General features: G+C 33.7%; 1 protein-coding gene across 2 annotated transcripts; it reads left to right on the top strand.

The window, feature by feature from the left end:
- Nucleotides 1-585: 585 nt before the first annotated feature.
- On the top strand, nt 586-26,377 carry LOC11445193 (DNA polymerase epsilon catalytic subunit A). Of its 2 annotated transcripts, XM_003606179.3 has the most exons (49): nt 586-845; nt 1,796-1,861; nt 1,955-2,014; nt 2,189-2,284; nt 2,510-2,670; nt 2,818-2,906; nt 3,030-3,247; nt 3,619-3,705; nt 3,818-3,952; nt 4,320-4,442; nt 6,187-6,270; nt 6,831-6,995; nt 7,099-7,275; nt 7,564-7,677; nt 7,875-7,979; nt 9,378-9,496; nt 9,597-9,738; nt 9,810-9,904; nt 10,131-10,236; nt 10,356-10,435; nt 10,546-10,722; nt 12,661-12,748; nt 12,892-12,972; nt 13,064-13,207; nt 13,702-13,797; nt 13,956-14,156; nt 14,270-14,324; nt 14,409-14,551; nt 14,636-15,087; nt 15,484-15,619; nt 15,706-15,900; nt 16,055-16,129; nt 17,208-17,398; nt 17,570-17,750; nt 17,901-17,965; nt 19,118-19,247; nt 19,337-19,438; nt 19,788-19,871; nt 20,094-20,168; nt 20,886-20,945; nt 21,044-21,306; nt 21,390-21,438; nt 21,614-21,774; nt 22,062-22,128; nt 22,880-22,990; nt 23,142-23,312; nt 23,404-23,616; nt 25,135-25,241; nt 25,784-26,377. In XM_003606179.3, the coding sequence occupies exons 1-49, from the start codon at nt 696-698 to the stop codon at nt 26,148-26,150; spliced, it is 6,612 nt and encodes a 2,203-aa protein (XP_003606227.2). In that variant the 5' UTR covers nt 586-695; the 3' UTR covers nt 26,151-26,377. The 2 variants fall into 2 exon arrangements, with proteins under 2 accessions (XP_003606227.2, XP_039689020.1); XM_039833086.1 differs by lacking the exons at nt 586-845; nt 1,796-1,861; nt 1,955-2,014; ... (6 more) ...; nt 4,320-4,442; nt 6,187-6,270 and adding an exon at nt 6,541-6,692.
- The last annotated feature ends 811 nt before the right edge of the window (nt 26,378-27,188 follow it).

Here is a 27,188-nt window from a genome sequence, read left to right as displayed (position 1 = left end):
TAGTGACATTTACAATGTATAAAAATTATTATTATTATTATTATTATTTTCTTTCAAACGGCAAGAATTTCTACCACTATTTTCAAAAATAATATTCAAATGCTTAATTTATACCATTATATTCAAATGCTTAATTTTTACACTCATTAAAACACAAGAATCACAATGAATTAAATAGTATTAGAATCAATAAATATTAAATAATGACAATATAAGGTTTTTGTAAAAAAAATAAAATAAAAAAGATTAAGGTTTGAAGTTTATTGGGCAGTTAGTTAACTACATAAGTTTTCTTGGCAGTTAACTGTAGCCGGTTTATGAATTTCTCGGCAGTTAACTGTAGAGGGGATATTTTGGTATTTTACCGGTATTTTTTTAGCGTTATCAAATGTATCTTCAGCAATTCTCAAAAAAGGAACCGAAGACTCCGAAATCGCAAAGTCAGTATATTTTTGAGAATTGAAACATAAAATGGAGGGTGAAATTTGGCGGGGCATAAACGTAATTTAAAAAAAAAACTATTCTATTTTCGCCAAAAAAAACCGAGAGAAAGCGCGGGAAAATCCAGTACCATTAAAGTCCATCTCGATTTGGGTTTCTATTAGAGACCATCACCACAGTAGCACACAAATCAGTCACAACTCTTTCACTTCGAAAAAAGCCGAATCGGAGATTTTCCGATCTCCTCCGCAACGATGAACCGGAAATGGGACCGGAGAGACAACAAGGTTTCCAAGAAGCAGAAATTACTCAACAGCGCCGAAGAAGAACTCGAAGCTAAATTAGGGTTTGATCTCTTCTCTGAAGGTGAAAAACGACTCGGATGGTTACTCACTTTTTCATCCGTAAGTTCATTTCACTTTTCAGTTTCTCGATCTTGAATTCAGTGTTTTCACTTGTTCTAGTACTGAATTGATGAATGTAGTTGCTTATTGAAAGAATCGATTAAGTGTGAATGAAATTGATAAATGAAGTTGCTTATTGCAAGAATTGGTTAAGTGTGAATAAAATTGATGAAATAAGTTGCTTGTTGCAAGAATTGACTAAATTTGAATTAAATTGACTAACGTAGTTGCTTATTGCAAGAATTGATTAAGTATGGATAAAATTGTTTCTTACATAGGTTATGTTACATATCGGTAAATTATGGAATTGAATTATTGTAACTACTTGTTACTTATTGCTTTTGTTACTTACTTGGATTTAATTTATATGCACTGACAGTGTAATAATATCTTACACTGTCAATTAATCATAGCAGTCATATCAATAGAAACATTTGAATTTTATTTAACCACCGCTGAAGTCACTCACATATTGGTTGTGATGGACTGAAGGTGTAGAACTCTTTACACTGACAGTGCATAGAAATTAAACTCATGTTATTTATTAGTTATATTTGTGTTTCTGCTTCTAAGTAACTTATCTTACTACTGTACAGTTGAAAGGATTTAATTGATATGTATGTTATACACTCTCAATCAATCATAACCCTTAGGCAGTTAAAATATTTGACTTTAATTTTATCTACCTTAAAAATCATATAAATGAAAGTTTACGATTGATTGACGGTGTAAAAAGTTTTACACCGACTGTGTATCAAAGTTGATATCATATTGAAGTATAACATGATGGGAAAGGGATACGCACCATCAATATGCTTATTCATTTTTCTTTGATTTTCCTTGGGTCAGAGATTTTTTTCTTCCAGTTCTTAATTATGAAGAAATAACAAGTTGGTTTGATGTCATTTTTTTTTGGAAGGGACTTATGCATGCCTTACTATGCTTTGCAGTCATCTTATGAGGACGAGGATACCGGCAAAGTCTACAGTTGCATTGATCTTTACTTTGTCAAACAGGTATAATTTGGCTAAAATGCTTTGTCGATAGTTTTTCCACCCTAAGAGGGACCTGTTCCGGTAAATAGCTTACTGATTGGAGTGTGCTTGCAGGATGGGTCATCATTCAAGACAAAATACAGATTTCGCCCTTATTTCTATGTAGCTACGAAGGTGAGTGAGCACATTCGCATGCCTGCATATATGATTCTATGGGTTTAAGCTTGTTCGTGTATGACTATCCAATCATCTCTGTTAATTGCTTTTAAAAATTTATTCTGATTCGGTGTTTATTCTGTGACAACCATCACGTTTAAGGTGCTAATCATGTCTGAATAAATTTAATAGAACAAAATGGAGATGGATGTGGATGCGTACCTGAGACGACGTTATGAAAGCCAGATTGCAGATATTAAAATTGTAGAAAAGGAAGACCTGGATCTTGTAAGAATTTTATGCTTCTCTTATACAACTTTAGCATTGATAATCTGTTTTCTTGGGTTTTATCGTGTAATTCCTTCAAGAGTTTAAGAAGGTTAAGTCAAAATGATTCATGACATAGTCTGCATTTAAGTTTTCATTTTGCTTCAATCAATTAGGCCATGCATAGTTGCTTACTTTGTATCTCCTCACGAACGGGCCCTGAATTATTTTCATGGTTCTGAACAGAAAAACCATTTGTCTGGATTGAGAAAATCTTATTTACGGCTTTCGTTTGATACCGTGCAACAACTGATGAATGTGAAGAGTGACCTGATGCAAGTTGTTGAAAGAAATAAGGCGAAGTCTGATGCTGCAGAAGCCTATGAGTCCATATTAACGGGGAGAAGGTAAATCACGTTTCACGGGACAATACATTTTTAGATGGAAGTTTACTTCCTTTAACAATGCAATTTCAATTTTTGTATATTATCTTAAGTAGATTTTAACTTTACTGTGCAACCTGATCTGACCCTAGACTGCTTGTTGCTTAGCAGAGAACAAAAACTTCAAGATTTCCTAGATTGCATAATTGATCTTCGTGAATATGATGTTCCTTACCATGTTCGCTTTGCTATTGACAACGGTAAGTTTTTATGTTCATCCTCTTGTTTTTAGTATTTATTCAATTATCACATCTTCCATTTCCATGTTATATTTATATTTATATTTATATTTATCATCACACTATTAATCACATATGATTCAGATATACGGTGTGGCCAGTGGTATGATGTTGGTGTGTCTAATGATGGGGTTACACTTGAGAGGAGGACAGATCTTCTGCAGCGTGCTGAAGTTCGTGTTTGTGCATTTGATATCGAGACCACGAAACTTCCATTGAAGTTTCCTGATGCTGACTATGACTCAGTTATGATGATTTCATATATGGTAGATAGGCAAGGGTATTTAATCACAAATAGAGAGGTAGATATTAATGGAAGGTGTTAATGTTTGATCAATCTCTCTCTTGCTGTTACTCTTTTATTATTACAAAAGAATCTGGAAAATACATGTTTCATCAGAATCTGGAAAATTCATGATTACATATCTTTGGATCGCTCTTTCGTTTTATTAGAGTTTAATGTTATTCAGATCTGGAAAATACCCCTACAAATTATGCAGAGTGTAGCCAAAGGATAAGTGTAATAATAATAAATTATTTAACTCTAATCCATCAAAAGTAGTTGTTAATTGATCCTGCAGTTGTATGTTCATCAAATGTATTTTAAAACATCAGTCATTATCATAGGCTGATGACATTAAATAATAGTGTTTTTTACCCTCTTTTTTTTCAGTGTGTTGGGGATGATATAGAGGATTTAGAGTTCACTCCAAAACCAGAGTTCGAAGGGTTTTTTAAGGTGACAAATGTTCAAAACGAGGTAATGGTTGTCTGCTCAAAATCTATTCCCCCAAGTTGTTTTATAGTGGTGGTTTACTTCTGTTCAGGATCATTAATTTTTTATTTGTTTGTGGCAAAATATTATTTGGCAGATTGAGCTCCTTAGATTGTGGTTTTCTCATATGCAAGAGGTTAAACCTGGCATCTATGTGACATATAATGGCGATTTCTTTGATTGGCCATTCCTGGAACGACGGGCAGCCCATCATGGGTTCAAAATGAGCGATGTATGCTGCTAACCTTTTGCATTATTTTTTTTGGCAGTATGGGTTTCAATTATGTGGGTAAATAAGTAAAGTGCATGTGCTATCATGTATACAGAATTCTATGTTTCGTTAAATTTTCATTAATAGCTTATCAACTTAAAAGAAGACATTGATTCCAATTGTATTTGAGCTTGACTTAAAGTCACTTTCTTTGCATATACATTTTGGGACAAACCATGTATGTTTGAAATGGTTATACTAAAATTTATGTTTGAAATTTCATTTTTTATTCACTCCTTATTCTGAAGCATAATAGTTCTACTATTTACCCTTTAGTTTACTAATTGACTACTTTCTTCTATTTTTCTGTTATTATCTGATCTTGCAGGAGCTGGGGTTTCAATGTGACATGAATCAAGGGGAATGTCGTGCTAAATTTGCTCCCCATTTAGATTGTTTTGCATGGGTTAAACGTGATAGTTATCTTCCTCAGGGGAGCCAAGGCCTCAAGGTACAAATTTCATACTCTCATGTTCTCATTTTTTGTTGTAATTTATTTTAATAATTATTAGGGTCATTCTATTAACTGTTTCTAATAAGTTTCTTTACGACACTAGTTTTCTTTCTTTCAGTTCATCCAAAAGAAAACTAGTTTTTTGTTGATATTCATGTAGGACTCTGTTTATACTAAAAATGGTGGACAAGAACTCATGTATAGTGATTGTATATAGGAGCAAACCGTGTGTTTTCATGTCAAATAAATAGAAACAAGAATGTAACAAAGTTAATAAACTCTATTTAAAAGTAAAACTGGCAGCATATATAACTCCGAAAAATCATATATATATAGAATGATGAAATATGTTTTTGGTCTCTATCAAATGAACATACTTTGGTTTTGGTTCCCGTAAAATATTTTCTTTGGTTTTCATTCCTCTAAAATTTGAAAGTATTGTTTTTTGTCTCTACTGTCCTGTGACATTCGTTACTAGTATATGCGTCTCACAATAGGTCACAATAATTTAGGCGACACCTTTAATTTATGTGATGTCATGATAGCATGCGACTGCACACAATTATTTTCTTGAACCATAAATGAATGATAAGGACCAAAAATAGAAATTTGAAGTTTTAAGAGGGATGAAAACCAATTTTTTTTACGGGGATTGAAATCAAAATTCATACATTTTGTGAAAAGTATCCAAGCACTTGGAGCCCTCCCTTAAGAGTTAGATATCTAGGGAGAAGAATCAAGCCACTTAAATGCTCCACTAAGCTAAGCAACCCATTTTTTTAATTCCTCTCCTCATGCTTTGATAATCATGAATAATGCTAGCAGTAACCTTATGGCTCCCTTTGTTGCTCTGCGCATGAATTATCTAAAGGACCAATTGTTGGGACTTAAGTCCATGAGGAGAGCCCAACCCAGAAGACTAGTCCAATAGGTGGGAGAACCTCATGGCTTAAGTACCACATCAAGCATTTTGATCTACTCGATGTGGGACTCCTAACATTGCCACGCCCTTTAAGAGCCGACGTCCACGACGGCTTTCACTATCGGCACTGACCTGATGGTAGCCCTTTCCTTTTTGGAGGCTTCACTCACCTATCAGTATTCGGTGGAACACCTTAATCCAGCCTATAGGTAGCCCTTTCCGTGGTCCAACTCTCAATGAAAGCACCAATTGTTAGGACTTAAGTCCATGAGGAGAGCCTAACCCAGAAGACTAGTCCAATAGGTGGGAGAACCTCATGGCTTAAGTACCACATCAAACATTTTGATCTACTCGATGTGGGACTCCTAACAAAACACCATGTCAGATATTCACACTATTGGAGAGCTTGCCTGCATTTATGATTTATTGAGCATGCATCCCTCTTCCTTTCATTGTATTTGACTTTGCTAAAGACTTTACCCTCCATTTTTTGATGCATTTTACTTGGTTTAAGTCTCTTGTCTTTCTTTCTGTTCTCTACCTTAGCAAGGCTATAGATACTACTTTCACAATATGCACAATGACATATAATCATATCTGGTTAACTAACTACCTACTTCTACATATTCATTTATTTACTAAATTTTTAAGTTATTTACAAAATTTATATTTACCATGTTTGAAAAAAAAATTGTTTTATGTTAATTTGAATGCTCTCCTTGCATGTTATGTCAAATAAATTATAAGTCATGCGCTCACTAATTTCTGTTTAAACCAAGATTGCTCTTTCTCAATGTGATATTTTCTGTTTTTATTTAGGCTGTAACAAAAGCAAAGTTGGGTTATGATCCAAAAGAGGTGAACCCCGAGGACATGGTACGCTTTGCAAAGGAAAAGCCGCAGGTATGAGTGACGATGCGTCCATTATTTGTTAAATTTGTTTGATATGGTGTACTAGAGGTAGAACATTTTAAACAAAATTTGTTTTTGTTTTTAAGTGTTGGTAAAACAAAATATTAGTCATGTGCTGTAGTTTAATGGTTGTTTTATTTTTTAAAATTATGAGATCCATTTTGATGCCAAAAAAGAAAAGTAAAACAAGAATACCATCTGTATTTGTCTATCAAAAGCAAAGGATATGTCTAGACCTTAATTTGTTTATTGTTGGAAGTTGTTGAAATTCGGGCCTAACTCAACCCCACCAAACCGGGTTGTAAGGTAAGGAGTGCCTTACTTTATAAACTCTTATCAAGAGCCCGATCTATTCAATGTGGGACTTGGGTTGCTCCCCCAAATACAGAAGTGAACGTTGTTTTTTCCTTAGGGTATGCCATAGCCATACTTATTGTTGCAGTTTTCGATCTATAAAGTTATGCATTTGGTTGGTCATTGGTCATGACTCTCAGGACATATCTTGTTCGTTTTACTAATTTTTTCTTCTTTGATTTGAATTGCTATTGCAGATGATGGCCTCCTATTCTGTTTCTGATGCAGTGTCAACATATTACTTATATACAACTTATGTTCATCCCTTTATTTTCTCTCTTGCCACTATTATACCCATGTCACCAGATGAGGTTTTGCGCAAAGGCAGTGGGACCCTCTGTGAAATGTTGCTTATGGTTCAGGTATGCTCTGATGCATGTTTTTATTGAAGTAGAACCTATCTGTTTTGTTTTTCCCATTTTAAGGATTCTAGTTCCCATTTATTTATTCCTACATCTGTTACAGTCATACAAGGCCAATGTTATCTGCCCTAACAAGCACCAATCTGACCCGGAGAAGTTTTATAAGAATCATCTTCTTGAGAGTGAGACGTACATAGGTGGCCACGTTGAATGCCTAGAAAGTGGTGTATTTAGATCTGATATTCCATGCAGTTTCACACTTGAGCCATCTGCCTTTGAGGTTTGCTGTTTCCATCTTTAATTACTTTACTCGTGATTACGCAGTCCCTTCATTATAGAGCATACTGTTCAATTTTCGAATTTTATATATTCAGCTATTACTACTTCCAATTCTAGATATTTACTCGGCAAAATAGCGAAAAACCCTGTTTGTGGCAGGAGGGTGGAGCAGACACACCAATTTCTACCCTTGCTCCCATTCCAAAAAATAACTAAATTCTGAAATCATGCTTCTTTATTATATTTTCTGTAAATATGCTTCACTAACTGTGGAGTGATGTGGCTCCAGCAATTGATCAGCAATCTTGATCGAGATCTACAATATGCTATAAGAGTAGAGGGAAAGATGGATTTGGAATCTGTCTCAAATTATGATGAAGTGAAGAATGCTATCATGGAAAAGGTACCGATTATAATTTTTCGCTGGCTAATTTTTCATGTATGGCTACTTTCCTATATTCATATCTAAATTTGTAATTCTATTGCTTGATCATATATTTCCGGAGTAGTACATTTGTTTTACGTGGTAAACTTGAAAATTCCAATAGTTTCATTGCTTAGGAATTATCAATATCATCACATATTTCTCTATGCACGCAGCTTGTAAACTTACGAGATGCGCCGATACGTGATGACTGCCCCCTCATTTATCATTTGGATGTAGCTGCAATGTATCCAAACATAATTTTAACAAATCGGCTTCAGGTACTGTGATATTTCATATTTGTATTTATAATATTGGTCTTTAGCAGAATATGCATGCTTAGTATTTTTTTCCAATGAGAATTTGTTAAGAGTATATGTATTAGGAGTCACACTTTGTTGTGAGCTTCAAGATCTGCTCCTTCTCACTTGGTTGCGATCCTTTTGATCTTCAATTCCGCCTTGTGTTATTCTGCATTATGTTATTGGATGCTCGCATGCATTCCAACTATGTGATAAGATTCATGTGCACTTCCATGCACACACCAGGGCCAAGGCAATACAACTTAAAGATGAACTGAGAAATTCAAAGAAAGGTGATTGCTCAGTCTCTTGCGCTGTGTTTGGTAAAAAAGAAGAAAATGTGAAGAGATAAAGAGGTGAGAGAGAGAGAGAGTAAGATGCGGAAATATAGTGAATTTTTGGTATAGTTTGTTTGGTCCGAGAGAAAGGGAAAATAAAGACAAAAGAGTGAATTGTGTTTTACTCTCTCCCCTTGTTTGATTGACAAAAAGTCCGTAGTATGTTTTTAAAAAATTTGATCTATTTTCTTCAAAAGAAAAGAAATCAAATCTAACCTAGAAACTAAAATTAAATTATATATTTTTAATCTTGAGAAAAAGATCTTCTAGCTTGAATGCATCAAAAGTCATAACAGTAACACCAGGCTTAGAATTATAAGTGATACTGAACCATATGAAAGATCTTGTTGGATCCCCTCAGAGTTTAGATATTTTTTTTTCCATGAAAAATAAGAAAATAAAATAAATTGATGAGAAGTAGAAAAACTATGTAACAACGATTAAAGTGTTTCCTTATTACTTAGCTATTATCATGATTTATTTCCTATTCAATTTGGAGTCTTGCATCCTATAGATTGGAGTTAGTGCTTTGTCTTTTATATCAAATTAATTATCAATCACATTACACTATTATCATATTCAAAGTCCTTATGATTTCTCTTATCATTCTTTTTTTCTGTTAATAAATAACAACTATAGTGGAATTTGGAAAAACACTATTGTTCCATGATACGTTATTTAGTACAAAATATTGTGAAATAACAGCTATAGCAGTGCTGCGTAGCAGAATTTGAGCAAACAACTATTTTCTGCGATCCACAATTGATTAAAATACGTAACACCAACAATTTTCATCATGTACAAGGGTGTGAGAAGCATTTCAAGTAAAATCTTTAGTGATTATCATTTTAGCATTTCATAGCCAAAAATTAATGTGGATAAGTATTTCATATATATTGTTAGGGGATAATCGAAAGATATATATGTTTTCTGGTTGCTCCGTTCCTCTTTGACTAGTTTGGATCCTGGAGTTTGAATTTTCAATGAATATAAATTTCCCATACCTTAAGGCCTTAGGATTTTTTTTTCATGATTGCAGCCTCCATCAATTGTTACGGATGAGATTTGTACTGCATGTGACTTCAACCGTCCCGGAAAGACTTGTCTACGCAAGCTTGAGTGGGTTTGGCGTGGAGCAACCTTTGCGGCAAAGAAAAGGTGCATTTTTTTAAATGTTGCTGCACTGCAGATTGTTTTACTCAAATATGTGAAAAATTCAATAAATTACTGACAAGGGTATTTATTTAAATCGTGTCAGTGACTATTATCATCTAAAGAAGCAAATTGAGTCGGAGTTTGTAGATGGGGTAAATGAAAGGTCATCAAAATCTTTTCTTGACCTGCCCAAGGCCGAACAACAATTAAGACTAAAAGAGCGTTTAAAGAAATACTGCCAAAAGGTAATGGCTGATTTATTGAACGTTCTTTTTAAATAATGTATTGACATACTAAACCATGGTGGCTTCCTCAGGCATATAAACGGGTACTTGACAAACCAGTTACCGAACTCCGAGAAGCTGGAATCTGCATGCGCGAAAATCCATTTTATGTTGACACTGTTCGCAGGTGAGTTAAGATCATTGAAGAGTAAATTTGAATAAAAAACTTACCCTTTGAATATCCAGTTTGAAGCAGATGTCCATAGATGTTTATACTCCGTGGAACATATTTAATATACAGCTCAGAAATTTAACTTGGATTGGTTAACCCTTACAGTGTCCCTTGAGTTTCTCTTGCATTATTTTTGGTTGCCTGTAGTACTAAACCCAGGTTTTATGTTGTCTGGTTCAAGTTTCCGGGATAGGAGATATGAATATAAAGGTCTTAACAAGGTTTGGAAGGGAAAGCTATCAGAAGCCAAAGCCAGTGGAAATTCTATAAAAATCCAGGAAGCACAAGTATGAATTATATTAATAGGCTTGTTGATTCCAGCACAATTTACTCAATTGGTGCTAACAACTTATGTAACAATATGTTACTGTGTTGGGATTTCATATTTGATTATTTTGTGCATCAGGACATGGTAGTGCTTTATGATTCATTGCAACTTGCTCACAAGTGTATTCTTAATTCCTTTTATGGATACGTAATGCGCAAGTGAGTACATTGACCTCCATATGTTCTTGATCTTTCACCATTGGGATTCATTCAATAACATTTGCTATTTTTTCTTAATCATATTGTGCATGAATGTTTTTGTTTTACAGGGGTGCTAGATGGTACTCCATGGAAATGGCAGGCGTTGTCACATATACCGGTGCAAAAATAATTCAGAATGCTCGCTTGCTGGTAGAGAAAATAGGAAAACCACTTGAACTAGACACAGATGGTATCTGGTGTGCACTTCCCGGATCTTTTCCAGAAAATTTCACTTTTAAAACAGTGTATGTTCCAAGTTATTACTTTATGTGGCTATTTATGCACATCTATGCACACAAACACACAGAGTCGGAATTTGTTCTCATATCAGTTGCTAAATTGAAAATTATCATTTAGCAGATCAAGGTTCACATAATTTCATACATTTTGTCGAAGTTATGAGTTTTAGATAAAATAAGGAGAAGAAATATTATGATTGTGGTGTAATATGGTATGAAACACTTGGTAGTAATTGATTGTAACTTGATTGATATAAAAGACTAAACACTAGCACTAATTATAGGGATACACGACTCCTAATCCTAAATAAATAGGGAAATTAGGACACCAATCATAATAATAAGTAAGTAATAAAAACTAATCTGATGAGATAATCTAAGGTTCAAATTGATCCTACGAGATAAACTATGACACTCTAACATAATATCAAGATACAGTACTTGGTCATTTCAAAAACTACGAGATAAACTATGATATTTTCGTATAATCTTAGACATTTCAAAAACTATTTGGTACTTAGTCACTTTATTTTTACATATAATAAGTAAATATTTGCTATAAAGTTTTATTCGACAGAATTTACTATTTAGTTATATTTCTATTGACTTTTAAATTATTTGATTTTTTTTATACATGATCATCAAGATATTATAATATGATTCCAAATTTGCATTCTACAAAGTTATTGAAGGTGTGAAAATATCTTTAGTGTGAAATTAAATTTTATCAATTCTATTGTTAACTTTTGTGATATTATATCAACACGCTAAATTTTAGATAAATTGGACATTTGCACTAATATAATCTTTTAGTTCATATTTACTTATATTTTAAACGTACATTATTGCTTCATTCAAAGTTATTTCATGAAGTACCTGTTAGAAAATGTTAGAAATAATGTATGTACTATGTAGCATAGTTTTGGTTATCTAGTGTCATGAAAATATAATAAATAGGGTGACATTATCTTTTTCTTTCTTGCAATTCAGTGTATATATAAAACTTGGCTCCATCGTCTTATACACATATTCCCTCGTGTTTTCTAGTGGAACAAATTTCATTTGCTACATTTTCTTTTCAAAGCAATGTTCTACCATCCTGTTCTCATTTTGTCATCCTAGTAGATGTCCGACAAAGACTTTTGTCTCAACTGCTATGTTCCCCCTTTTCTGATTTGTTTCTTGTACTTTCCAACCTCCATTGCTGCTTTTCTCCACCATTAGAAAATTTCTCCATCAATTTTTCTAGAAAGACCACTGTTATCTGCCACACAATGCACTGATCAGCCTCGTCACAAAATATTAGGTTCCAAGGAAGTTCAACACACTTCTTCTTTATCTTGCCTAGCATCTCCGCTGCAATCTGTGGTGAGTTCTGCCTTATTGCCGCTAGCTTCTTCCACCAGAGTCATTAGATTGTCTTAGTCTTCGATCTATAATTGCTATGTAGTTTTGAGGCCCCGTCACCCGTCATCTTCCTTGTACAACTTGTTGAGTGCCAATTTCTCTCTTTTTTACACTTTCATGGATTTCTGAACATCTTGTGCTCCATTCGCGAGCCGTATTGCAACACTAGTCACTTTTGATTGTTCCTTACACTGGGTTGATGAATACCCGTTGACGTGTCATGTGTCTCATTGCCCCAAATGTTGCCTATTCTTACTTCTTGAAGTGGTTTTAGAAGCGGCAAGCCTCACCCGGTATATAGCGTACTTTGGAAATTGTTGACTGCAAAATTAAAGTCAATGATTTTGTTGGCTATTTGCTAATTAATGTAGCTTGATATTCTAGTTAATTCTTCCAATGTTACTATTTTTGAAGGTGTAGGCTGTAGGCAATTGTGCTTCATCTTACTTTTCACTGCACCTATCTTTCAAAAAGTTTTTTACTTTCTCTTTTTAGTTTTCTCCAATTTCAAATGCTTACTCATTTGATGCATTTCAGAGACTCCAAACGGAAGCTGACAATCTCATACCCTTGTGTTATGCTTAATGTTGATGTGGCAATAAATAATACAAATGATCAGTACCAGGTGAGCTTGTAGTTTTTTCGTAAATGATTCAATTCACAATATGACTCAAAGGCTTCTGCTTCTTTTTTTACACTAAGCTGTCTTCAGTTACCTTGCTTATACGTGTGATTACATCATTCTTTCTATTTCGAATTTTCTGACAGACACTCACGGATCCAAATAGGAAAACTTATACAACTCATAGTGAATGTTCTATTGAATTTGAGGTGGATGGACCTTACAAGGTAAAATGGAGTAGCAATTTGAGTTTAAACATCATCCCGTGTTTCACTATACTTATTTAAATTATTGCTTGTACGGTTTGCTTTGTTGTAGGCAATGATAATTCCTGCTTCCAAGGAGGAAGGAATTTTAATTAAGAAGAGATATGCTGTTTTTAATGATGATGGATCCCTTGCAGAACTGAAAGGTTTTGAGATCAAGCGCAGAGGTGAACTGAAGCTAATCAAAGTGTTCCAGGTATGTTTTTAATAAAAAGATTATTAACTTCAAGTGTGATGCATACAATAAGATGTAATGACAAGGATATGTATCCATACTTTTTTCCCGGTGCATCTGATTTGATGGAATGATAATATTTCCCTTTCACCACAAGGGTGAATGTAAGCAAGGTTGTATTGCATATGTGGAACTAAATCTAGTTAAAGCAGAAGAGTTAATATTTATTAACTACTTGCAGTCTTTATTTTTTCAGGGAGGATACAGATAGATATTTGTAGTTATTAACTATACTTCTTATGATTTTTAGAGTGAACAGTTTGAAACTCGTTAGGTGCCTATTTTAATGTGATAGCTTGAAGAAAATCCTCTATTTTAATAGATTGCATAAAATATATATATTTTTTTGAAATGTAACATCAAAGTTATAGTTCAATGCTCAGGGTCTTTTTTAATATTTACTATGTTCTAAATGCAAAGTTAGAGTGATCTGTTGAAGTTGCTTTTTTCAACAGGCTGATCTTTTTGAAAAGTTTCTGCATGGATCAACCTTAAAGGAATGCTATTCAGAAGTTGCTAAAGAGGCAAACCGCTGGCTTGATCTTCTTGATGTATGTGCTAAAGATCGCAGGCTTAATGTTTATTGTAATTGAATTATCAGGGGCTTTAATATTTTTTCTTCTCAAATTAGTTAGTTGAAGATACCAATGGTTTCGCCCCAATACATTTTTCTGCGTCCCTTAATATTTAAATTCTTCCTGTCGTACAGAACCAAGGAAAGGATATTGCAGATAGTGAGTTGCTTGATTATATATCAGAATCAAGTACCATGAGCAAGTCTTTAGCTGATTATGGTCAGCAGAAGTCTTGTGCTGTTACCACTGCTAAACGTCTTGCTGACTTTCTTGGTGATACAATGGTCAAGGATAAAGGTCTTCGATGTCAGTACATAGTAGCAAGTGAGCCTAAGGTGTGATCTATGAATAATTTGGAAATTTGATGAATTATATTTCTTTCATTCATCCAAATAATCTGCTTGTTTACTGCTTAGTGACAATCATCTAAAGACTATTGTCATTGCAGGGAACACCTGTAAGTGAGCGTGCTGTTCCTGTGGCAATATTTGAAACCGATGCTGGTAAGTTTCTTGTTTTTTAAGGAACAAATAACGATTTACTCATGTTTACATTTTAAATAACAAATCTACGCATCATTTTTGCAGATATAATGAAGTTCTATGTCCGAAAATGGTGCAAGGTCTCATCAGATGTTGGCATTCGCTCTATAATTGACTGGTCCTATTACAAGCAGCGGCTTAGTTCTTCAATTCAAAAAATTATCACTATTCCTGCTGCAATGCAAAAGGTTTGTTAACTTTTTCTTTCTGAATTTTGAAATAATCCATTCGTGTGTTCTTATGTTTTATGAAGAAGAGTTTAATGCTTGCAGGTTGCAAATCCTGTCCCCAGGGTTGTTCATCCTGATTGGTTGCATAAAAAGGTTCGCGAGAAGGAGGACAAGTTTCGCCAAAGAAAAATAGATGATACCTTTAAGTCAATGAACAAGAATGAGCACTCGAAAAAGCATAATGATTCTAGTGGTGTCAACCTTGTTATGGTTGATGACACTGTTAATGACATGGAGGACTTTGGAAACAAGGGAAGGAGTTCTACATTAGGACCTAGACCAATTATACGCCATTATGAAGCTAATAATGAACAGCATTCAGAGAAGTTCAATGGTCAAGAAGATTCAGAGCAACAACATATTGACAGTAGCAATATAGATCAACAAAATGAAACATCATGTGAAAATGTTGATAGAACTGTAGATTATCAAGGATGGCTTCAATTAAAAAAGAGAAAGTGGAAAAGTATGCTGGGAAAGAGAAAGAAACAAAGGTAAGGTTCTCTTTGTTACGTAAATATTTAAGTTTATGCATAACTATTTAGGTTGTTCTTTGGAATGGATCTCATTCAAAGTGGAAGTCCCAAAAGATAATCAGAGGCTGTTTTGCTGGCTTATACTTTTATTTTTACTTGATAAACCAAAAATTGATAATCAATAATGGCTACAGATACAATAGCTCAAGAAAATTAATAAGTTTGTGTTCCCATATATTCGCATTTACTTTGTTTCGGAGTAAGTGTGGTCAAAGATTCTTGTATGCATCTTGAGATTCAGTACATACTATTTCAAAATTTCGGATAAATCAAAATGGGATAATCATGATAGATATATGTGAGCTCCCTAATATATTATTTATTGGTATTAAGGATGAGCTTTGATTTTCTCAGATTGGAGAATTCAAAGAAATCTGACCATTTAAATGGCAGTCTTGAACAAACCAACAGTAAGATGAATCATGGCAGAAGTAATGTCAGTTCATATTTTAGAAGGCATGAGGTAGTCCTGACACGGGGCCACTGGCAGGTAATGGTTAATTTTGCAATAGTCAGTGTTAAATTGTGACTGTTCTGATTTTGTAATTTTCTTATTCTAATATTCGTATGATTCAGATAATACAGTTGGTCCACAGTCCACAAGTTGGTCAATTTTTTGCTTGGGTTGTTGTTGATGGGATTATGCTCAAGATTCCTATTTCTATTCCTAGAGTCTTTTACCTTAACTCTAGATCACCAACTGAAGAGTTTTCAGGCAAACGTGTCAACAAGACTCTTCCTCATGGAAGACATAGTTATAACCTGTACGAGGTACTGGTGGTGTTATTGTTTCACTCCCCTTTTTTGAAAAGTTTGTACTGGTGGTGTTATTGCTTCACTCCCCTTTTTTTTAAAAGTTTTTCTGATGATTCCTTTATTACTTTTTCTCAGTTGAAGGTATTAATATTGACTTGAAAATTTGTAGGTCACAATTAATGAAGTACAATATAAAGAAGAAAGCAAAAAACTTGCCGCTCTTCTCGCAGATCCTGATATTGAGGTCTACACACTTACTGATCATCAATATATGTATATGTGTGTGTACTTCTTTTCTGTGGAAAATTTGTTGTGTCACCTATAATTTTGTGATATGACATGCCACCAACTCTTGCTCTAACTAATAGTTAGACATCATAAAATAACAGGGCTGCCTTAATATTTTGTTGTTTTTCGGGGGTGAGGGTTAAAAGTAGTCTCTTCTAGATGCCATTTATTTTGGCCTCAGCTAAATGATTCTGTTGAATGGGAGAAAAATGGGGAAATCGTGTGTTTGAACTATATGACGGAGCCAATTTTATACAGGCTCAAAACAATAATCACAAAAAATAAATGATATAATATGCCTATACAATAAATACAAAGATCATGGTATATTTTCAACAAATTTCACTGGACCATTTTTATGTCATGGCGGTGATTATGTCCTCTTCATCTGCATCTCTGAGTTTCCTTCCCAACCTTTATCTTTTATTTGCAGAGAAATGCATTATTTTCTTGTAATACAAGCTAAAGCTTAATAAGCTTTAGCTAGAAGGGGAGAATTAGAATATAATATGTATCTACCTTATTCCCTGGGATACATTTCTTTGTTTATTACCAGGGAATCTTAGATTAGCTCCTAGGATTAGTTTCTACATTTCTTTGTTATTTTCATGATCTTTTTCCTATTTTTTAGGATTATGAATCTTATACCCCTATTAATAAGGGTTGTGTTTATTCTTGGTATCAAGTTTGTATCAATTACTATCAATCATATCACGCCATTATCACATTTCTTCTTTTTCTCTCTTTATTTTGTCTAAAACCCATAACTAACCCATAACTAAAAACAATTTTTTTTTGTTGAAAACAATAAACTGAAACAATTTATATGGTACTATTAAACATAGCTATTTATTTACATCATTTGTAACAAAATGCATCCTTCACATCTTACTATTATTTTTATGTCTGCTATCAATTAGGTTATTTTGGTACATCGAAGAGCTAATATTTCCAGTTTACTTTCATTTTGTCAAATATATATGATTGTTGTAGTTATATTGAATTTAACTTGGAGGATGCAATTTTTATGCCAGGGAGTATATGAAACCAAGGTGCCACTGGAGTTCAACGCTATAGTCCAGCTTGGTTGTGTTTGTAAGGTGGATAAAACTGCTAAAAAACGTAGCCTACAAGAGCCATGGAATTTGAACGAATTGCACATGAAGACCACAACAGAATGCGCTTATCTTGAACAATCAATATCTTTGTTTTACTTATACCATAGGTAAGTGAGCCCTAATGTTTACAGAGTTATTCTCAATTATTTCTGTCACTCGTTGTTTGGTTAAAACTAGAACCACATTTGCTTTGAAGATAAATTTCATGCCTTTCTTGTGCTTTGCATAATATCTTTGAAGGAAATTGTTTTATAGTAACATTCTGTTATTAATTTCAGCATCTCAGAGGGACGGGCTATATATGCTGGATATTTTCCTGGGTCACAAGCAATAACTTTTGTGGTAGTTAATCCCTACCAAAACCAGGACTTGTCACCAGCTTATCTTGACAGACAATTTCGCGATGCCTGCAGAACCTTGTCTATTGAGGCACCTCCGAGGAATGGCATAAATTTTAAAGTAATTCTGCAACATTTCTCTTATCATAATTTTCTTTCATTGTAGTTGATCCTAGTATCTAATCTTTTGATATTCTTTTTCCTTCAATTATTTTTCTTCTTTTTATTATTTATTTTCATGTTCGTGTGTATAATTACCTCCTACATTCAGGTGGAATATGTTGCACTCGTCAAGGATGCTGAAACAATAATGCAAAGCGCAATAAATGATCTCAGGTTTTATTTTCATTTTTTATGTCTTAGTTTGCTATAGCTAGCACAACATAGGTTTTCTTTCAAACATATTGGCCATGCTTTTCCATTTTGTGTAGATCCTTTTAGTTAGCTGCTTAGCACAGATAAGGTTAACAGTAAGCACCCTAATCATTTTATAGAGTTTATTATAATCTTTACACGTGTAAGAAAATTTATTGCCATATTAAGGCGACATCTATGCGGAAAGTTATGTCTTGGCCATGCTCCGTTTATCTGAGGTTTTTTAAGCAAAGTTGGAGTGCAGAGGCATCACACAAGTCAAATATACCACCAGTGTTTGGTTTTTAGGAATCCTGTCACTTTAATATCATAAAAGTAGCAGCTGAATTCCCTACCTGGGGTCCTTAATGTACTGTAGTGTCTTTCTAGTTCTAATGGGAAATTTGCTCTCACTTCCTCTGTTTTATGCTTACTGACACACATCTCTTGTATATTTAAACAAACACATACCACCCATATTTGTTGGAGATATTACACGTCCCTCTCCTCTCTAAAGGGAAGGTGAGTTTAAATGAAGAGGGGGACTAATGTATTCAGTTAGATGGTAATAAAATGCTGCATGATGATTACTAAGTAGAGGTCATTCCTCATTATAACATCTCTTCACTGGTTGTTCGGGATAGCCTATATGTATACTTAAAAATGAAGCCTTGCCGCAAGAACATGAATCCAAAGTCTGAAATCCTCCAATTAAATGTCAAACCCTTAAATGCTCAAATGTTCTCTGTGAATTTAAATGAAAGAGAGCGATTCTGAACTTGTTTACGTAACTTAGTAGTATTTCAGTTTTCGACTTAATTTTGACCATTACATTCCATATTTGATACCATCTAGTATCGACGAAGTTCATCATATATACATGTTACATAATACATCAACTAAAGTTCAAAAGAAGATTAAGAGAGACAACTACTTGAACTTTTAACATGTTCAAAAGAAGATTAAGAGAGACAACTACTTAATTTTTAACTAAGCTCAGTCTCTTGATCTTTATAAGAATTTGAGGTTTTCTTTATATTTTCCTCCAGGTCTTAAGGTTTTAAATACAAAATCATTTTGCCATTTTCATCCTTGGAACTGAATTATTTTGCTCTTTGATAATCATGATCATAGGAGTGAACATGGGCCTATGGTTGCTGTCATTGAATGCCCAGATGTTCAACTATTAAAATTGGGCATTCGAGCTCTAGATGATTTTCCATGCCTGAGTATTCCTTTTAATGCACGTGATAGTCAGTATCCGGTAAAATGTTCTGAAACTGCTGGTCCATATTGTTTGTTTGTATGTAAATACCGTATGCTTTTCTAATATACTTAATTTTGGCTTTTTAGATTCTTGGATGGCAACAAATGGCTGCTAAACTTGGAATGCAACGTTGTGCAGCTTCTGTCCAGTGGCTAAATGAGAAAATTGCTCTATCAAGATATGCCCACGTAAGAACTCCAAATCTCTAGCAGCATATTTCTGCAAAAACTACAAAATAGAACAATTAATTATTAAAAGAAATTTGAGTTTAGGAATACTTCACAGATTAGAAGAATTTCATTATGCCCAAGTGGTTATTTTAGGCTAATTTTTCAACTTGTTTATTTGAAAAGGAGTGTTGGTTGTTTTCTATTCATTTTGTCATACAATTAAGTCCCAGCAGTCTTTCTAATTTCTGACTTTTGGAGATTCCTCTTCATGTTCAGCTTGTGTATATATGTTTGTATCCAATCATTAAATCATTGCATATTAGATTTTCATCAGTTTTAACTATGTGGATTTGAATTTCTTTTGTAGGTACCACTGGGGAACATGGAATTTGACTGGCTTATGTTTACAGTTGATACCTTCTTTTGTAGAGCATTACGTGATAATCAACAGGTTCTTGTTTTGATATTAATCGTTGATCTTGAATCTGAATATTATCAACAAAAACTTACTCCTCCCTCTTCGTTTGTAATGTTTTACACCCTTACCTGAACCATATGATTTGTCTTTTGCAAGTACGGGTGTATCTTTGTCCTATAGGATAACATCAAACCCAAACAAAACAAAAGTTCATTACAATCCCATTTGTATCTTAATTAAATTTTCATCATCCAGGTGCTTTGGATATCTGATGATGGTTTTCCAGATTTGGGTGGCAACATTGGTGAAGAGAACTGTTTTCTAGATGAGGTCTGTTTTATGACCCAACCTTTTGCTGGCCTTTAATGTTTTCAATTTCATGCAGAGCTTGACTATTCTGCATTATTAAGATCATCATCATTCTTATTATTATTGTTGTTGTTGTTGTGACAAGTTGTTATTGTGATTAGTATTATTCTGGAAGAAAATGATTTCAAGATACCCGACAGATGCTGTACTTTTTTTTACCCATAACTATCTTTTGAGTAATGACACATAAGAATATCTCCAAAGGTGCAACCCACTTTGGGTTCCACTTGTGCCAAATAACTTTTAAGCAATCTACTAATTTTTATTCCAAAGTTTAAGCAATATCCGTGGCTTAAGAACTCAATAAGTAACTCTTGTTGGAGGCTTTCATTGAATAACCACTCTAGATTTATTTTTTATGACGCAGATTGCAGAAACTGTTTTTCATAACATGACCACAGTTAAATTATATTTATTTTATTGAATGCTACTATTCCACGAGGTGACATCCACTAATTCTAGTTACAATTCGATAATAAATCAATCATCCACTCTCTGTGACACAGTGATCAGATTTTAAACTGGTTATTCAAAAGGTGCAGATTTATAGCAGAGGTGGTTAAACCTTGCTACAATATCAACTGAGAATAATTTTCCCTTATTTTTTGTTAGTATGTGATTATTTAGCATGCTCATGTCTGGTACTATGAAATTGACTGCGATGCTGTTTGGAAATAGGTGCGCCAACCTGTCTGTACGTTTCCTGGAGCTTATAGAAAAATTAGCGTGGAGCTAAAGGTTCAGTAGTTTGAAAATACGTTCACCAATTTAGTCATATGCTTTTATAACTCAATGGGGAATTTTATTTTATTTATTATTTATTTATTTATTTGCAGATACACCACCTGGCTGTAGATGCACTTTTAAAATGCAACCAAGTTAATGAAATGGAAGGAGGTGCTTTGTTAGGATTTGGTCATGAATTTGATTCTGAAGCATTCCAAGTGAATGGTCAGAATGGCTTTGAAGAGTCTACTTCATGCACACATGCCTTTCGAGTCCTAAAACATTTGATCCAGCGGTGCCTTGCAGATGCTGTCACATCTGGAAATGTTTTTGCTGATGCAATATTGCAACATCTGTATAGATGGCTTTGCAGGTTTTTACTATTCTCATTTGTTTACCAGCATCTTCTTTTTTTAATTGTATAATTATAATTACTGCATTTCTTCCACATTGCAGCCCTCAATCAAAATTTCATGATCCTGCTCTTCACCAGCTACTCCACAAGGTAAATAATTATACATTGAAGTATATGGTATGATGCTCTGAGATGGTACAACATTTTCTTACATCTTCCTGTTGGCCCTGATTAGTTAACTTAATTGTGATTTATATATTTGATTTGATGTTAAACATCCTTATTAACTGCATCACTTGTCTTTTGATTGCATTGATATTTTTAGGTCATGCAAAAGGTCTTCGCGTTGTTGTTGGCAGAGTTCCGCAAGTTGGGTGCAACAATTGTATTTGCAAACTTCTCAAAGATAATTATAGACACAGGAAAATATGATTTTTCTACGGCCAAAGCATACTGTGATAGTTTGTTAAGAACTATACAATCTAGGTTGGTCTTTCAGAAGCCATACAAATTATAATATTTATCTTTTATTCTTTAAAATTTCTTGTAATCTTTGGGATCTTTAACCCATGCATAACAAAAGTTGGAATTTTGTCAACAACTTCATTTAAGTATGCAAAATATACATTTTTTATAATTGATTAACAGAAGTTTCGGTGAAAGAATCGCGACCTTTTTTTTCTTTTCTTTTCTTTTTTTATAAAGTCATATTCAATTGACTTTAAAAATGATCCATCTTTTTCTATTAACTCCTTGCATTGCATATTTTGTAGAGACCTATTTGAATGGATTGAGCTTGAACCACTGCAGTTCTGGTGCTCATTGCTGTTCATGGACCAGGTTTGGTCTTGCTTTGATTTTCCCTCTGTTGGTTTTTGGTTGCAAGATATATTTAGGTTCTTCATATTATTTCTAAAGCTTTTGCAAATGGCCTTTGGACTTATCTGGTGGCTTGTTTGTCAGACAAATTCTTATAAATAAGAACAAGTTTGTCGGGCACATTTTATAATGATAATTATGGATGGTAGGGGATAGGATGGCAAAAATAGAATTGAACTAGGAAATCCAATAATGTGAGGTGAACATGTAATTTTTCTTAGAATATAAATTTTTAGGAAGTCATTGATTTAATATATATAATGTTGACATTTTGCGAAAAATCTTCTTCATGGCAAGGATTAATATCTGATTCCAAAATTTGTAATTGAGTTTCTTGACTGATCTTTTATCAAGAAAGGGAAAGGAAACTCTCTTGACTGATGACATTAATATATACTATTTTATAATTGTGTGGTATATAATATAAACTATGGCTTCTGCTAGTAGTGGTCTTAAATATTTTATTTTCTTTCTGTAAATGTTAAGTTTGGATCTCATGTTGGTGACCGAATTGATGAATTCATCTAATTCTTTGTGAGCATATATATTTTACCATAACGCTTATGCAAGTTTAATGTTGTTTCTTCATGCTATATGAAATGGATTTAATTATGCAATCTTGGGATCATTTCAGTTTTCCATTATATACCCAAATATGCATGCAATTATGCAAAAATATATTGCTTAAACTATTGTGTTTTTTCTCTTGTAGTATAACTACGGTGGAATACCAGCAAAATCTGATGAAGCCATGAATGATGAGTCTCAAGTTGACATAATATCAAGTTGGAATATTGCAGAATATTTGCCGAAAAAAATCCAAGTGAGTTACCTTGTATGAGTTTTAGCTTGAATAAAGAACTAAATGCATTGGGAAGATCAACTCAATGGATTTCAAAGGTTATTCATTTAATACAAGGCACTGCATGCTTCAAGTCTGATTTTTTTTTTGGTTATATTTTGGTTTTCTACAGGACCATTATGTTTTCATAGTTTCTCAATTCATGTATATTCCTTGGAACTATACACGAAAACAAGCAGCAATCAGGGCTTCAGTGCAGAATGGAGACTCCTGCACCCCATCAATTAATATTGGAGCTGCAGAGGCTTTCGAATCAGAAATAACTGAATATATTAAAGAGCAGGTATGACAATGGCAGCATAAGGAATTGAAGTGGCATGGTTTCTTGATTTGAATTATTAATGAATTCTTACATTATGTGTTCTACTCAACAGATTAGCTCTTACTTCACTGACAAACTCCTTGGAGTTGTTCGTGATATTGTTCTTCATATGAAGGGGATGGGCAGATCAGAAAGCGACCAGAGTACATCATCTGGCCTTCATCAACTTACGGATGATCTCCATAGAGGGGATGCAGCCTTGGAGTTTATCAAGCATGTCTGTGCTGTCCTTGCCCTCGACCAAAGTGTGCAGCATGATGTTCATGTAATACTTGTTTCCCAATTTTTGATAGCATTGCTTAACAACTACTATTTGATGTAGAACATGCATTCGAAGAGTGCTCCTCTTGGCAGGACTCATCTAAAGAACTTCTTTAGGTGTGGAATACTCCTATAGCGCTAACTTAGATATTTGATGTAGAACATGCAATCCAAGAGTGCTCCTCTTGGCAGGATTCATCTAAAGAACTCCTTTAGGCGTGGAATACTACTCTAGAGCAAACTTCGATATTCTCTTAGGAAATGTTATATTGGTTTAAATGAGTTTAGTCCCTGCAAATATACCACAACAACAACAACCGAGCCTTATCCCACTAAGTGGGGTCGGCTACATGGATCAAATGACGCCATAGCGTTCTATCATAAACCAAATTTGGATCCAACTCATTGACCTCAAATATACCATTTTTTTATTTTAATCCCTGCATTTTTTTTATTGTATCTTGCAAATATACAACTTTTTGCTTTTGGTATTTAGTATTTTGTATTAGTCTTTGCAAAATCTGTTCACTATGAAGTTGGTCCTTGTAATATTCATTTGTCCTTATTTTGACACTAAAATAAAAAACTCTAGCAGAACCCCCCCAAAAAATTCTACAAATTATAGAGAGCAGTTCCAGTATGAATAAATTTTGCAGGGACTAAAACAAAACAATAATGACCAAAAGCAAAAAGTGGTATATTTGCAAGGACTAAACAAATATTTTTACAGGGAATTAAACCAAACTCTTGTTGTTTGTAGGGACCATTTGCATATTTAAGCCTGTTATATATCATATAATCTTCAAAAGTGTCTAAAAGTTCACACTGAAGGCATATTTACAGACCTCACAAGGCAAACAACCTAATGACTTTTCCTACTCTAAGCTAGAATAAGATAATCCAAAATTTGGATAAAATCCTAAATACTATAATGAGAATTCTCTCAAATTAAAATCCCTATTTACTGATATAAAATTCGAAATAATAAAGTAAATATTGCAGTCTACATCATTATTATTAATGCATCATATACTTTTGGCTTTTTCGCATTATGGTCCTGTGTTGGAATATTGTATGTTTAGAAAACTGTATTAAAGAGATTATTCTATTTGAGTTATTGATAGTTGTGCGATTCTTGTTTTGACATTTGACAAGCTTTCATAACCAAATTTGGAAATTTTCATATTTTCTAGAATTCTGCATATTTTTTAGTGAATTTTTCACATACTGCCTGTGTCCTTATGACACCTTTTGGGGTTACTTGGAAGTTAGACCAACAACTCTAAGATACTGGCTAGATGCGTTGTTGATTAGGATATCAAGAAGAAAGCTGAATTTGAGTAGTGTCCGGTTCTTAATCCCCAGCATAATGAAGAAACAAGATAAGTAGGAGTGATATAACTAACTTGCATGCATTGCCTTAATAGTCTGAGTGAAGGGCTTATATTTATTGGCTGTTGATCTCCTATATTTCTTCTTGGTGAACCAAGTGATAGTTCTGATTGTGTCTTTCACTTTGCAGGTTATGAGAAAAAATTTGTTAAAATATGTTCGTGTCAGGGAGTTTGCTCCAGAAGCAGAGTTTCATGATCCCTGTCATTCCTTCATATTACCCAATGTTATCTGCAGGTAAACAATTATAGGTTTTGATTATGAAATGAATTATAAAGAATACAACAGCTTTGTTTATATTTTTTGGAATATTCATTGCATCAGGAGTTAATGTTTTTTACATTAAATGAAAATGGTTTCCTGGTCGAGTTTGACTAAAACTACCTCTCACGTGTCATAGGTTCTATTGCCCCATCTTATCAATTGATTACCAAACATTATTTTTTATTTAGTGGAAACCATTAACTGTTTCTTTCAATGTCAGTCAATGTTTTGAACTATTTGAGGCCTAGGCTTGAAATTTGTGTGTATTTTTTTTTTTGCTTAAGAAAGGTTACAGGTAAAATATCTTTTTGGAATTAACTGAATTTCTCACAACTCAATGCAATTACATATCGTCTCATCGGGCAGTTGTATCTTTCTATGTTCTTTGGAATTTATAATCTTGTTTAGTGATGACATTTCTGTCGTCTTTGTATATGTTGGATGCAACAATGTTATTCATGGTCCATAAAACAACCCTTCCATAATCACTTGTTTTTTTTCCTCTTTTGGGTCAGCTATTGTAATGAGTGCCGAGATTTGGACTTGTGCCGTGATCCAACTTTATTGAACGAAGAGTGGCATTGTGCCGTACCTCAATGTGGCCAGCCTTATGACCGTGAGGTGATGGAGAATGCTCTACTTCAGATTGCACGACAAAGGGAGCGGCAATACCACTTGCAAGATCTGGTATGTGTCAGGTGCAACCAGGTGAAAGCTGCGCATTTGGCTGAGCAATGTGCATGTGCAGGCTCATTTAAGTGCAAGGAAGATGCAACAGAGTTTTGCAAAAAGATGCGGGTTATCTACAACATAGCTTCTCGTCAGAAGTTCCAACTTCTTCAAGAATGTACCGCCTGGATGTTAGAACTCAAAATTGAATGAACAGTCTAGGATTGTAACTAAACACAACTTAGGATGTGCAGAGTAATACTATCAGTGTAGACAGGATCCCTGCAACTTGCTTGCGGTAACGTGTTTAGGAAAAGAGTTGAAACCAACACAATCACATTATTCAACCATGTACAGTATGCTCAACTAGTTCAAGCAATTCATTTATTTTATATGTATATATGAAATATTATTTTGATCGATGCATGTTTTTTGTATTCTTTTTGATTTCATGGATAATATTTGTATATGTTGCAATTGATTGATAGAGGTAGTACATGCTAACCTAATTGAGATTGCCTGTTCGATGTTGATATTTTTGCGTGTCTTGGACGTAGCATGAAGACTATTCTTAGTTAGAAATAATCCAGGTAGGAAAACATGATGTTGACATAAGAAAGCCGTGTTTTGGACTGTCACGTGTTTCATGTTTTATTTAACTAACATGCTACCTCTGGACCTTGTTAGGAGAAAACCTGTATTTTTTCTTAAATTAATAGGTACTTTTTAATAAATTTGTCAGTTCTCAAATTTATTTTTGTCAGTAACTAGATGGTTAGAAATGCTTATTTTAACATTACAGGCTAAGAAAATAAATGTTTCATTTAGGTGTTAACTATTATTTATAGAAATTGTCACAATTTTTTCTATTTTTTCTACATCCCAATTTTACCATTTTTTGTCTAGTTTTTATTGGTCAGAATTTCATCCCTTAAGGTAAACTTAGTGAAATTTTTTGTATTTAAACTTCGGTTTCTAATATCTCTACCAAACTGAGTTATTCTTATGGGGATCACAATTTTACCAATTTTTCAAGGAATAAAAGAAACTTATGCATATCAATGACGATAAATTGGGGAAAAAAAAATCAAATATGTTTTTTATGACAGGACATTGTTGAGAAGTTATAAATAATTAAGCAATTTTATGCCATAAAAAAATATTTTTATTCTATTTGATATTTTGTATAAATAAAATATTCAGTTAAGCTAAGAGGTAATTTTCTATTCTGTAGTAAGGCATTTGTATAAT

Source organism: Medicago truncatula, chromosome 4 (genome assembly GCF_003473485.1).
Source record: "Medicago truncatula cultivar Jemalong A17 chromosome 4, MtrunA17r5.0-ANR, whole genome shotgun sequence".
In the NCBI taxonomy this organism is placed as follows: Eukaryota; Viridiplantae; Streptophyta; class Magnoliopsida; order Fabales; family Fabaceae; genus Medicago; species Medicago truncatula.
Note: the sequence above shows the minus strand (reverse complement) of the source record. Positions and strands in the feature narration are given on the sequence as shown.